This window comes from Chamaea fasciata, unplaced genomic scaffold, assembly GCF_029207755.1.
Source record: "Chamaea fasciata isolate MVZ Bird 193981 ecotype frontalis unplaced genomic scaffold, bChaFas1.0.hap1 SCAF_7, whole genome shotgun sequence".
Classification (NCBI taxonomy): domain Eukaryota; kingdom Metazoa; phylum Chordata; class Aves; order Passeriformes; family Sylviidae; genus Chamaea; species Chamaea fasciata.
In genome coordinates, this window is record NW_027094092.1 from 15,988,011 (window position 1) to 16,002,207 (window position 14,197).

The 14,197-nt window shown below is 42.6% G+C and overlaps 1 protein-coding gene across 11 annotated transcripts in view; it reads right to left on the minus strand.

Moving 5' to 3' along the window:
- Positions 1-309: 309 nt before the first annotated feature.
- TNNT3 (troponin T3, fast skeletal type) overlaps positions 310-14,197 on the minus strand; it is a 30,255-nt gene continuing 16,367 nt past the window's right edge. For 5 of the 11 annotated variants that reach the window (XM_066187710.1, XM_066187709.1, XM_066187708.1 and 2 more), the window contains 10 exons: positions 13,871-13,891; positions 9,786-9,804; positions 8,933-8,978; positions 7,973-8,089; positions 7,562-7,639; positions 7,195-7,308; positions 6,926-7,035; positions 6,003-6,093; positions 5,300-5,340; positions 310-697 (listed from right to left, as the gene is read on the minus strand). In XM_066187710.1, the coding sequence (XP_066043807.1) occupies positions 649-697; positions 5,300-5,340; positions 6,003-6,093; positions 6,926-7,035; positions 7,195-7,308; positions 7,562-7,639; positions 7,973-8,089; positions 8,933-8,978; positions 9,786-9,804; positions 13,871-13,891 (686 nt within the window). In that variant the 3' untranslated portion in view covers positions 310-648. Of the gene's footprint in view, positions 698-3,147; positions 3,189-5,299; positions 5,341-6,002; positions 6,094-6,925; positions 7,036-7,194; positions 7,309-7,561; positions 7,640-7,972; positions 8,090-8,932; positions 8,979-9,785; positions 9,805-13,519; positions 13,547-13,870; positions 13,892-14,197 lie in introns of all 11 variants that reach the window. The other 6 variants (XM_066187705.1, XM_066187701.1, XM_066187702.1 and 3 more) reach the window with 3 other exon arrangements.

Consider the following 14,197-nt stretch of genomic DNA (forward strand, 5'->3'; position numbering starts at 1 on the left):
CACTTCTGGAGATTTGTTCCTTTATTCCCGATTCTTTGATTCATTTCATGACTTGAACTTTGAAGTCAATTTCAACTACATTTGGCACCCAGATTAGGAGCTCCCCGAGAACAGTCGGCTCTTGATATCTGCCTGTACAATGGCTTGAAACAGGCACCCCATCCTGAGTCTTTCTGATGATACTGAGCCTATCCCCCCTTATAGAGACCGATCAAATGATATTAGGGAAGGGTTTGGACCAACTCCCCAATCCTTGGAAAATGGGAAGGCATTAAATAAAATACAAAGCACCATTCCAGAGGGCTGTCATTGGAGTAGGTACTGGTCATGCTTTATTTACAAAATCCAGAGATTTGTACACAGCAATCTACAGGACAGCATAGGGCTGGTATCAGGAGGATAAGGGACATGCTCAGCAGGAGTTGAAGATGCCAGCAAGGAGTCATCCCAGTTCCACAGGGAACCTGCTTCCCCTTGCCTGAGGAAGCCACCAGACCCCTCCAGGAAGAAAAGCAGCAGCAATAGCCAATCCAGGCTGATGTGATTTTTGTTAGCATTGAGGCATGAGAACACAAGTGATCGGTGAAGGAAGAAAGAGGAGACCAGCAGGGGTTCAGCACACCACTAAAGGCCATCCTGCCTGGTTCTTTACTTCCAGCGCCCACCAACCTTGCCCTTGGCTCCTGCCTTCTTGCTGCTACAATGCAAAAGGAAAGAAAAACATGTCAGCATGATGGAAGCAGTGGGGCTCTGGCCACTCTGCATTTCTGACTCTTAGATTAGGTTTCAGCTGTTTTCACTTCTCACATGTTGGGCACACCTGCCATTGACCACATCCTGAGAAAAATATTGTTGATACTGTGGAAAAAGATTCCTCCTGGGGCTCTTAGTGTGGAAGGCAGGATGTGCATGCCTGGAAGAGATGGACCCTTCCAGACTCCTGGATTATCAGGATAGAAATCTAGGTGATTTCCAAACTAAATGACAGGTCTATGCAGCCACAGACTTGATGTTTTCTGAATACAAATCTGCTATGCTCTGGATTTTAGGAATTAGAGCTCTATCTAGAGAAATTTGCTCAGTATGAAAGAGCTCTGATCAAATTCCCCAGGTGCTCCATTCAGTAATGGAGGCAAAAAGCTGAACACTAATTTAAATATAACTAAGAAGTGCTTTGCTCTAGCGAAGGCAAAGTAGCTATATATATCATGAGAGCAAGAACCTCCAAAACAATCCAAACAACTTTTTAAGCCTGCTCTCATATCAGTATCCCTGTCTTGCTCATGGTGCATGGGAGCAGTCCAGCTACACTCCCCACTCAAAGCACCAGAGGCAAACTCTCTCCAAGAGTTCTTGCACACAAAGGGCAATTCTACATGCAAGCCACTTACCTTCTGCCTGAGAAGCTGAACTCAGAATGGGGCTAGGCAGGAAGTTAGTTGAGTTAGACTCTGCACTAGTTCCCATTAGCAGCACCTTGGTTTGTGGGGCTCAGCACACCCCCAAACCCTTCCATCTCACACACACAATGATGAGGCTGCTTCTTGAACAAAAGCACATGCAAAGTGGGGGCAGCTCTTTGACATGGCAGAATATGAGGTTGGGGACCAAGCACAAGGTGGTGGGGCCTTTCTTCAGAACCACTGGTTCCTCCAGGGAGAAGAAAAACGTGGGAATATCACATCTGGGGAGATTTTTGTTCTGCTGCCCCATGGATTGGTTCAAGAGCACCAGACATATTTACAGGAGGATGTAGGACAGTGACAGAGACACACACATAGTGGATACTTTACCTTTGACCTAGATAGGCATGGTCTATTTGAAAAAATTGATGGTTTGCATAAAAGAGAGCATGCACTTTCTGCTTATCCTAAATTAAGCTCTCTGTCCCTTTAGCCAGCCTTTCTGAAGGTTCAAAACCTAGTGTAGGAACTGCATAGCTCCTCAAAGAAAGACAGAGTCCTTTTATGTCCACAAGCACCTTTGATGTTTGATGTTACACCCAACCTTTAGAGTGTGCTTAAGGAGATTTAATAAAGTCTGAAGCAAAAGACTCATTTGATCCTTGTATAACACATTGGCAGGCACTGCTTTGGAATGATAGTGACTAGTGTGGATAGAAATTTAAGCTCACAGAAATCTCATTATCTCTGGGCTTCTCAGTGCAACCTTTTCAAATGATTACCTGAGACAGTATCATGTCTTTTGGGGGAACAAGGGGGCAGTGACCTGTTGTGGGTGGTGTGGTAGCGCCCTGCAAGAACAGGAACACCCAGACAAACCATGCCATCCTTCTGCAGCTGCACATTCTGCTGAGATTTATCAGCCTACAGCTCTGTACAGAAAATATCATGGGAAGGTCAAGCCTTATGTTTGGCATTACAGGCAACCAAACCTCCAGTGTTACATTCATTTGATGAGTCAGGGTGTCTTGGGGAAGTGGGAAGGCAGTAACTGGTCACTCCTGTCATCCAAAGATATCAGCAAAGGCCACTGCTTCATTCCTGGCATGATTTTGCTAAAAAGATACAGATGACAGAGAAGAGCTAACCCACCACTGGAGAGCTCTCCTGCCTTTCTGCCCTGCAGTTACATGTCTGTGAGTGTCATTTTTCTGCATGTTCTAACCCCCAAGCTGCATCTACCCCGGTATCTCATAAATCCATTAAAAATACCTAGAATAAAGGTATTAGACTCAAAAAAGTAACAAAACAGTCTTGTGGTGAAGGAAAGTGGGAGAGATAATGAGTGAAAAGAACTCACAAACATTAATCCCATTATGTTAGTCTTGTTACACACCATTCTTCATAAACTTAGAAACCACTTGTTTATCCTTCATAAACAAGGGTTGTATTCCCTCAGGTATTCAAAGCACCTCAATCAGATGTTTGAAAAACCCAACAATAAGCCGAGGAAATTTTTGAAGGTATGGTGTGAAGAAAAAATATTTTTTTTCTTGTTAGGTGTTACATTCACTTCAGTTTCCCTTTCATTTTCTCAAAGTGGGGCAGGATGGGAGTGGCTTTTCCATCCCTAGCCCCATTTCATTGCAACAAGAAAATGTCAGTGTTGAGGCTGAAGTGACACATTTGAACACTGAGAAGATATCCCCAAGCCAGCAGCTAGGAAGGGGATATAAATACTTACTGCTTCTGGGCCTGATCAATCCGGTTTCTGAGGGTGACAATCTGCAAACAACATACATGACCAGGGTTTTTAGAGACAAAGAAACTTTGTTCCCTCAAGGAGAGGAGAATTTTACCTGCTGAAGTGCTCGAAACAGGTGCCTGTAGTAGGAATTAATACCTCCTCTGAAATAAAAGCTCACCCATGGTTGAAGGACAGAAATGTTATTTCTTGGCAATAAATCTGCAAACCACCTTCACATGTCAAGGGACAGAAGGGCTAGAATTTTATAACTCTTACTAGAAGTGATTCTACATATTGAAATTAATCTCCTATGAACTCAAATGTCAAACTACAGGCAGGTGAACTGGAATGAATGTCACCTTGGACAACTGGGAAGCTCTTGGATGGCTCCATTACCGGCATGTTTCAATCTCACTTTCTCACTCTTCCCTTACTCATGTTTGTGCAAACCCAAAGATCTTCAGTGGTCTTTGGATGGGGACCTCAAGAATGGAAGATGGGTATCACATTCTGCTGGAATACCTCTTGCTGGCTGGCAGAGCAGGAAGTGAGGAGCTTGCAGCACTCACCACTTCCCCAGCCACTCATTTAATAAGAGAAGATGACCTGATGCATAGGAAAGCAAACACCTACCTTGCACAGGATAAACAAACACCTTATAGCCTGACAGTAGCTCAGTTTGGTCAGTAGGCTTGGAGTCATTACTGAAATCCTGGGACCCATGTACTGGAAAAGCCTACAAAACACTAGGGTGTGATAGAGAGCCCTCCTTTGCCCCTTCATCTCATTTGTAACTGAGTCAGTGTTCAACTTAGTTTCCCTGAACTGAAGAAATGCCCTTGCTAAGAGGTATGCTTTGCTTTTGCTGCAATTCAAAATTCTGCACTGGCTCTGTTGGTCCAAGAACCAATGACCCAAATTGGGAATATTTAAAGTCGCACTTGATATTCCCAGCGTGCAAAAAAAGAAAAAGAAAAGTCATACATTCCCGTTGTCCCAAGAACTGGTAATTCCTGGCTCACGTCTTTCCATGGCAAACAAAAAAAAAAAATATAAGAGACTGAAACGTTACCGGGGACAGGACAACACAAGCAAGGAAAGATCAACAGATCACTTGCTTTTGTACTTACTTGTGGAAGTTTTAGTATTTATCACAGCAGTTTAAATTGCTATTTTCCAACCAAGTATTTTCCCCAAGCATTGAGGAGAACCAGTTGCCTTCAGTTTGACCCAAGCACTTAAGACTTACCTTCAGTCATAGCCTTATGATCATGACTATGACACTTGCTCTCCAATGAAGCACCAAAGAGCAACAGACGCTAGAGCTAAAGAATAGCTCTACTTCTGTCTCACTTCCTTCATTTTTCTCTCCCTCACATCCTTGCTTGTGTCTCCTTCATTCTCTTTCCTATTTTCACTTACCTTTCTCCTCATTTTTTTCCTGCTGTTATCCTCCCTTGATTCTCCCACTTTTCCTCTCCACCTTAGCTGTGCATTTTCCTTCTGCTTTGCACATTCTTTGTGCTTTGTCTCCTTGCTTTTCATCAGCAGGCACCCACATCTTTGTTTATGCAGAGGTCTCATTACCATAGCATGTACCCCTCCCCTGGTACTGCCTTGTTTCTTGTTTTTCCACACCCACTTGGGCTGTTATAGTTAAGCCAGCCCTCTGCAGTATTCTGGATCTAGATAAACATGTGCCACAAGGTGGAGAAGCTTTCCAAACCCTATGCTATTCTCTATATACTGTAGTCCAAGCTATTACACATGTATCCCTGAGTTTCTGCATGTATCCCCAGTGCATTAGGGTGATGCCCCCATGCATGCAATATCTGGTTTTGGATACAGAGTTTTGGATAGGGAATTATTTTAAGGTGCTCTCAGTAGATTGCATCCTCAGTTCTTTAACCAAATCCCTGTTGGGCTCCTGACTCTTTTCCTAGAGTACCACTTTACATCTTTTCCAAGAATGGAAAGGGAGAGAAAAAGGAAGTGGATGGAGAGACACAAGATCCATTTCTCTCTTTTCCCTCTGCACTTGGAGCCAAGTGCCAGCTCCCATCTGGCGCCTGGCTCTGACCATGCGGCAGGCTCATGCATTTGGTAGCCTTTGCTGCTGCTGTTACACGGGCAAGTTCATTGTACTTACAACTTGGAAAGCTCCTGCAGCCTGCAACGCATTGTTAAAATCTAAGAGAGATTGAGATAGTTACATTGGTGTTGCTCACTGCCTGTCAGCATGTGTCTGTGTGATTGAGAATTAAAAGGAGAGTGAGACAGAGAGAGAGCCAGGAGGATTTCTCAGCCACTGAAACCTAATGCCTTGTGAGTGCTGCCCTATCCAGTGACTGAGGGAAACATGTCCACTTTCTGTTACCATACGACACCTCACTCAGATGCTCCTGTCTGGAGACAGTTTTCAGTGACACCAGAGAGCTCAGTCCACAGGTAATCTGTCTGGGATGAAATAAACTTACAACATTCAAGTCTGAAATCAAAGATGGATCTAAAAAAGTTACTTTGCTACTGAATTTTCAGGCCAGAGCTACCTATAGATAAACAAGGATGAACAATGTTTCAGGAGAGGGCAGGGAGTCCAATTTCCATTGGGACTGCCTTTTCATGGGGCACTGAAAACCTTAAAAGTAACCTATTGAATTTTAGCCTAAAATGTGAAATCCAGGTCAAGTATGTATGTTAGGGGAATGCAGTTCCAAGCATCTTGCTGCTTAAATATTGCAGAGGGTCATTTGAGACCCAATTAATGTCACAACATGACTTTTGCCAGAGGAATCACAGAGAGTTTTACATTTTGGACCCAGTGCTATTAGCAAAATGACCTCTCAACTCACCTCATATTTTTTCCTCTTGATCTGCTCTGTAAAGTCATACTTTTCAGTCTCCAGCTGATATAACCAGTCCCACAGCTCCTTAGCTTTGTCCCTGTGTGTTTATGGGAGAAGATGGAAGAAAGATGTGATGTCAGACATTTTCCGTTTTTTTCACATCATTAATAATGAATTTTATTTCATGCCATGCACACATCTTCCTGTAAACCTTCTGTTTCCTTAAAGCTACTCACCATTTTCAAGGTCATGTTTTTCTCACCTTCAAATCTTTTAGACTTACAGTCTTGCATGTGTCAGACATTAAAATAATTCCTCTAATGTTCTCCCTAAGTCTTAATGAAAGATTAGACTGCAGTGAAATCAGACAAGAAGGAAGGAGAACTCTGAAGGTCACTCAGATAAGCAGAGCAGTTGCCATTGTGCAATCTCATCTGTGTCAGGGCTGAGGTGAGCCAGCTTCATCTTTCAATCATGCGTAAACTCCAACAATGTGCGGTCCAGACTATCATCTGATGACTGCTCTGCACCAGAGCACTTAGGTTCCAAACCTCCGGCCCTCATGGAGATCCTATTCACACCTTAGCAGCATTAACTCACCCCTGGGAATGTTACAGATACTTGTCTGTAGGCTTGTTCAGCTAATTCCAGAGCTAGTCCTCTAAGCAGTTAATCCTAATTAGCAGGAGAGGCTAATAGAGCTATGCCAGGAGCACAGCTAGAGGGCTACCAAACCATTTCAACACTTCCCTACATTCCCATTTCTCCTCCATTCTCCAGGTTAAGCAAGGGCACAACTTAAGTGTGTCCCATTATGAATTTCAAGGAAGGCCCCCTCCTCTACCTCATTTTATCACCAGAGAAGACTCCATGACAGTAAGACCAAATATCAGTGGATTACATTCCATAAATTAGGATAAACATGTTACCTCAGCTTGTCTTCATTAAGGTGGTCAATGTTCAGGGGCTTGCGCCTCTCTGCCAGGATCTTCTTCTTCGTCTCCCTAGCTGTTTGCTTCTTTCCTCTCTTCTGGTCAGCCTATTTTCAGAATATCAATTAATGTCAGACTGCAGAAATTAAGCCTGAATGAAACAATTTCAACATTGGGCCATTTTCTCAACTTCTAGTGAAGACTGTTCCCAGTCAACTTAATGGTTTAATGTTTTCGTATTTCTTTCATCAATCTATGATTTTTACCTTAGCCAGATAACTGCTGTAATTTGCACCCATGGAGGACAGAGCCTTCTTCTTCTTCAGATCATCCTCAGCTTTTCTCTTGGCATCTTCTTCCTCTCTCCGTGCCTTTTCCTCCTGTGGAGTGCAACACACAAAACAAGTTATTCTAGGACAGACTCCCAGCTTTCCCCAGCAGCCAGTGTCAGTGCAGGGAATGTGATCAGAGAAGTACACTGACAAGAATTGGCAACTCCTGTTTTCTGCCCTTGCTTTAAGAGAGTGGTCATTTCATCTTTAGACTGAGGCAGGCAGAACTTGTATTTTTTTTGTCTCCAGAGCTCTCTGCAGTTTGATGCAGAGACAAGGAGAGGGAAGCAGAGGCACTTACCGCAAGCCTTGCCTGACGCTCCTTCTCCTTCTCAGCCCGGATTCTCTGCTGCTCTGCTCTTTCAGCTCTGCGCTTCTCCTGCAGGGAGCAGTGCCAGAGGCATTGGATCATCATCATGGCTTTACCTGCCTCCACTGTTACACCCCACTACCAAGAGCTTTGCTTCATCGAGTGTGAGCCACCTTCTCTCTTTCTAGAACATGCAGAAGGGTCTCTTGTACAATTCTCAGATATAAAAGAAGAGGCTAAGAGAGGGGACACATGGGGGGAGAAGCCATTTGATGATGACTTGAGCAGTCACTTCTGTACATGACAGCACAGCTTTCTGTCAAAGTCTGACAGTGGTTTCAGCTTCTCATCTGCTGATGATCTCTCAATCTAGTACAGGGAAACAGCAGTACAAGGACTCACAATCCTCTCTTTAAGAGCAACCAGCTCTTCCTCTTCCTTTCTTCTGGCTTCAAAGTGGCTGTCAATCAAGGCCTGCAGTTCAATCAGGTCTTTGTTCTGCCTTTTCTTTTGGATGTCCTAGAATAGCAGGAAAACGCATTAAGTCCATATTGCTCTAGTATTATGTCCTGGACATTCCCAGCACCCTGCATACACAGAGAAACAAAAGCAGAAAGTGTCTGTAGATTTCCATGGAAATCTATGGATTAACTTAAATGGCTGTTGGTGCAATCAGACACTCATTCATGCAACAGTCAGGAGCCCAGAAGTGTAAAGAATCCAAATCTCCCATTTCCCTACACTATATTTTTATCCCTGGCTTTGCTTACATACTGATCTTTACATATACTCAGCTACCTCCTCTTGGCTTTGTAATACAAATCTTACCTAGAAAATATTCCTGCATTTTAGGCAAAGCAAATACTTCTGCAGAAGTTTTCAACACCAGAATTTCTTCATTTTTCTAGCAACTTTCTAGGAAGGTGTTTGGATCTCTACTTATTATTGTAATTTTAGCTAGTGTTTCTCAGCAACAGATGAAAGCCTGCAACATTCAAGCCATGTGCAACAATGGGACACAGGATCTGAGATCCCTAAAACACTTACTTTCTCCTCCTTATAATGGCTTCAAAGATTCAAGGAGATAAAAAAACCAAAAAACCCCCCCAAAAAACAACAACAAAAAAAAAAAAACCAAAAAATTTACATGATTTTAGCTTGGTCAAATTGTCAGTGAATGCATTCGGGCAGTTTCAGGGAGCAGAGAGCAGCCTTTTGCTGAAATCAAGTGGCAAATCAACCATACTATTGTCTTTGCCTTTACCCTCAGCAATATCCAATACAGTAGGAATTATGTGGGTTTGCACTCATGTCTATTATCAGGAACAAGGGACAAACACAGCCAGTCTCAGGAATACTTACATCAAAATCTACTTTCTCACCCTCTGGTATTTTAGGAGCAGTTAGTCTGCAGAAAATCAAAAACAAAACAAAAAGAAAAAGAAAGGATTTTCATCTTAAAGAATATGCAGTTTTTTAAACAGCCCATTCTGCTCTGCCCTGCCCTCAGGAACCACACTGACAAGTAGGAATGTTGGTGAAGATAGGGAGGGGTGAAAGAGCATATCAGTGGAAAACTACTCAAGAAAAGTCCTAAAGACCACTGTCCTTCTTCCTGGAAGGTTGTGCAGGGCAGGGAGTTACCCCTAAAATCCCTCTTTATTCCCAATGCATATGGTCATTCCCTACCACATGGAAAGATGTTGGTCTGCGTATCTGCCTGTGTAGGGCTGCACACTCCATCCCAGGCAGCTGGCAGAGTGGAAAGGGAAAGGGCTGGGGCCCAGAGCCAGCAGGTCCATAGGAAACCTTAGCAAAACTCAACTCAGCCCAGCCCAACATTTGCCACCCTTCCCACTGTCAGTGATCCTGGATGGAAAGGGCAGTTTCCCAGCCATGGCCTCTCACAGAGGATTTACTGTTGAGCTGTCTGTATTTTGCGGTATTGTGAGACCTCTGCATCTCAGGCAGTCCATGAATTCTCTGACTCTACCAGGAACCAGTTTTAGGGCCCAGGCCAGTAAACTGGTGCCAAGGCATCCTCTGAAGGAAGCAGACATCCCAGAAAGGCATGCAGGAACAAACAGACAGATGTTGCGTGAAGGAGAGTTGGATAAAGGCTTTTGGTGGCCACTTGCCTAATAGAGCATCTAAGGGCTTCTACCAGATCAGGACAATGAGCCCAGGGTTTTGAAATCCTGCCTGTCATACTTACTTTATTCTGGGCTTCTCCTCTGCATTTGGAAGGATGTAGCAAAACAGGAAGGGAAAAAGAGGAAGAAAGTTAAAACAACAGAGATCACACCAGCTGCTAAATAAAAGGAGGGAAGGGAAATTTAATCTTAGGGGAAACATACAGAGAATCTGGTTAAATCTCAAGCACATCCAAAAGAAATGCACACGCTCACACAGCCCTTTTACTAGGAGCGAATCTGTTTTTACCCTCGAAACAGAATTTGGCAGAAAAGAATCAAGAGACTGTATAAAATCCCAAATGTAGCATCTGGAAAGCAGTGATTTTGTGTAAATGCAAAATTATTTTTCTCAAACCATCCTGGCCAAAGCTCTAAGGAGGCCAGCTGGGCTGGAGGGTGGAAGAAAATTATGCCTTTTTCAATCAGCACTTTATTTGTTAAACTTAACTTGAATTCACAAGATCATATCATGGTGATAACCAGGCTTCACCAGTTTTGTTCAAATGCCTCACATGGAGGCCAGGAGGGGAAAACCTGTATGCACACATTTTCTCCAGGTTCATTGGCTTCCAAGATATCTTAGGGCACGTGTCCCTGAGATACCTCAGTGCCATGGGGAAGGTGCTTATTCTTCTGCACTGTGTGGTGCTCCTCAAACCCAGCTTAGAAAGACCATCCTCTCCTGCTGAGGTACATGCAGAATTCCCTTAGGCATTAATGGGAATGATCTTTTCATCTCCAGGAGAGGCATAATGCCCTGGTAGGCAGGCTAAACCATCACAGAGACTGCCAGCCTGGGCCCTCTGGCAGTGAGAATTGTTCCCTTGCAACAAGTGACCTTTCCCTGGCCCTCAGACACGTGCTGGTCTTATGAGTTACTTGCTTAATATTTGTGCTTGTGGCCAACTCCCCTCCCTGCTATTCTTTTTAAACTTTAGTTATTAACTCCAGAGTAATGCCAGCAAGTTCAGTGCTGTTACTATCACAAACAGAAATAAATTAAACCTATGTGTTTATTCTGGCCCATTCTCTCACAGGCCCAGGTTGACTTTCATAACCACACATCACATTTGAACTTTCAGGGATGCTGATGGTTTCTGTGGTACAAGAATCTCCCTGTGTTGGCTCAGTAGGAGGAACTGAAGAAAAAAAAGCTCATAGCCTACTGAATCTGGTAAAAACAAAAATTGTCAAGTAAAAGTAAAAAAACCTCCTTCAGTAGCGGGTGCATGAACCCTGTTATCAATATCATATTACAGAAAGATTTATTTTTTCAAATGCTTATTTGCATCCAGCAGTCTGGGGACTGATGCTGGAAATTTGGAATAGCAAATAGAAAAAAAATAGGAAAAAGAAAATGAAATATCATAAGAGGGGAAAAATATCAAAAAAATTATACTGGAAAAATTTACTGAGGCGATCAGATGTAAGGGTGTTGGATAACAAAAAATTGAGAGAAAGGTTAGAAATGGGTTATTGAGATAATCAAGAGAAAAGATGTGAGAGGTGTGTAAAAGAAGTCAGAAACCGACATTTCCTTTTTTTCACTCTTTCCCATACAAATTTCATTAATGACATTTTAAGGGGTAGACTTTTCTCCTTTACTGCAAGAACACTGGCTGCCAAAACATATCACAGTTGAGCCTCCAGATGCCAGAGCAATGCTAAGAAAATAAACAGCATGTAATTACAGATGTGTTTTAGACTGCTCCACTATAAAGGAAGTCCCAAATCACTCCTGAAGAAAAATACCATTAGCCAACAGCGTGCTTTTGCATTCCTCCACTTATTTTTTTATTTGTTTTGCTTTTCAAATAGCCAGTGAGCTTCTTAACATGTTAGCTAAATTGCCTTTTACCTGGAGAGAGGAAAAGTAATCATAATTAACTAGTCAATCAGGTATGTTATTCACACAGGATTCCCTTCCTTCATGACATACCCAGATAATTTTCATAGACATTCCTGTTTGGCTTAAAGCTGCCAGTTAGTAACACTTCAAAGAGAGGGGGGAAAAAAAGAGACAGGGAATGACTGGTTTTGTTTGTTGACCTTGGTTGCCAGGATCGACATCTGTCTGTCAATAACTGTGTGAATTTGGTTTCACTGCCACCAAATCAGCACCCCAACAAACAATTGTAAAAATGAAAAAATAAGGTTAGTTGTTCTTGAAATAAGAAATTGTAGTTAGAATTCTTAAAGGTACCTCCAGAAAACCAGAAAAAGGGATATTTTATTAAAAATTAAACACAAAAAAAAATCTATCCTCTGCAGTGCATGATCCAGCCTTTGTCCATACTGTATGAACCAAAAGCAGAATGGGATTTACTTTGAAATGCCCCTTCTTTCAAGAACACCAAGGCAAGGAACTGGGCCAAAATTTGTTGACAAGCAGGAATTGTCATAGCAAATTGTTCCTGTTCCTATGGCAGATTTTGACTGTTATTCCAGTCATTCTGACTACAAACCATGGGGCTAAGACAAAATCCCCATGTACAACCCTGCCAAAAGAAGGCAAGAGACACTGCAAATCCAAGTTCACTGCCCTGGTGGTAAGAGAGTCATTGAGTTTCTGGTTTCCTAAAGGCTTCGTACAGGGAGAGGATACACAACCAAAATACCACCACCCTGCTTTCTCCTGCCCAGTCTATGAGATATTCACACGGTGCTCTCCTTCTCTGGGAATCCATCTGAACTACCTTTATTTCACTCAGAAATCCCTAAACACCCTCCCTTAATCCCTCTTCTCAGAAGCAACATACCTAACTCACACTGTGTCCTTGGGAAAAAAAGGAAATCAATATGCTATTAAAAATAAAAGAAAAGAATGAGCAAAAGACAGAGAGGGGCTCAGGAAGGTCCTCAGGGTATTTCCCTAAATTAAAAAAGAAGCCTGAAAAGTGAGCAAGAAAATTAAAACAAAAGAACAACAACAAATAAAAAAAATCTACAAAAGCAAAATGAAACAAAACAAGCAAACAGAAAATGCAGGCTGTTGTCAAGTGACATTGGGCTTTGTCTTTTGAAGCAGCTGCCTGGGTGTTCCAGGGGCTGGGACAGTCAGGAAAAACCCAGTTATTTCAACAGCCTCTAAAACTCCATGAGAACTTTCTATATGTTTAAAGTGGCCAGGGAGAGGCTAAATTATCTTCTACAAGAGCAACACTGACCCTGCACACATTTAGGTTTTGTCCTTTCACATGAGTCTTGTCCCTGCCTGTGTGCTCCAGCACCCACTCAACCAAGTATTACAGCCAGGCTATATTTAGCTCCACCCTCTGAATAGATGTTTAATGTTTAGCACAATTCTGACTGCATGAGCAGAAGTTTACATTTCTGTAGATTCAGGCCTGGAGCCCATGACCACCTAAGGCTGTATGAGGGAGGCATGTCTATGCAAGGCTCAGCTTCATTTTCAAATATGCCACTATGATTTAAGAGATTCTTTCCTGTTTTTTGGGGGATAGAGACGTTTTGCTGATGAGAGCTAGGACACAACAGATTCTGGCTAGAAGACAAGAGCAAGCTTCTAGAGCTTGATTTTCATCATCTACTATCCTAATGAGGATGTAGAGGCTCCTCAATACACTAATGACTCCCCAAGGGTGACTGGATATGCACAGTGAGCGATTCTTTGCAGCAGAGATGTTTTGGCCCAGTTCCTGAGTTTAAAATAAAGTGAGGAACAAAAACAGACATAAAAGACAGTGAGATGTTAGAAAGATGACTTTGTTGTCCTAAGACAACACTGAGCTACCATCATTATATTCGCCTTCTTCATTGGCTGTAGGTTGAAGGACAAAAGAAAAAAAGAAGCACAGTAGTGAATCCACAACCAGTACTGTTCTAAGAGCACCTGTCCCCACTCCCTCCCTGTTATGCTGGGAGCCTTGGACACTCCGGAGATGGAACAAGAAGAAAAAACATCTTTTTGGTAAATTTGATTTAGCTAACAAACAGCCCTTTCTCCATGTTCATTGAAAATCCATCTAGAGAGATCATTTCCCTCCCACACTCTCCTTTCTCTTGAACAATGTCAGTGTTTTTGACACTGCTTCCCCAGCACTGAAAGAGAAAAAGGATGAGGGTCTGTAGGTATATCACATACCTTCCTCATGAGCTTCCTCAGCTGTTGTCATGGTACAAGCAGTGATGGAAAGACAGGAAATAGAAAAAAAAAAAAACAGAACAGTTATTTAAAGCTCTTGGAATCCTGAGAAAGAGACCAGGGAATGCATGAGGTGGGGAAAAAAATAAAGGAATTAGTGAACTAAGGTAGGGAGAAAACTGGAGAGACTGTCAGGACTTAAAAACGCTGTAATGTTAAAGTAGCAGTAAGCACGGAGGTTAAAGGAGAAGAGAGCTGCAAATGATAATTGTGGTTAATGTTTGTTTCTCTTGTTTTCTTCTCTTCTACCAGCCCAGGACTCCTGTT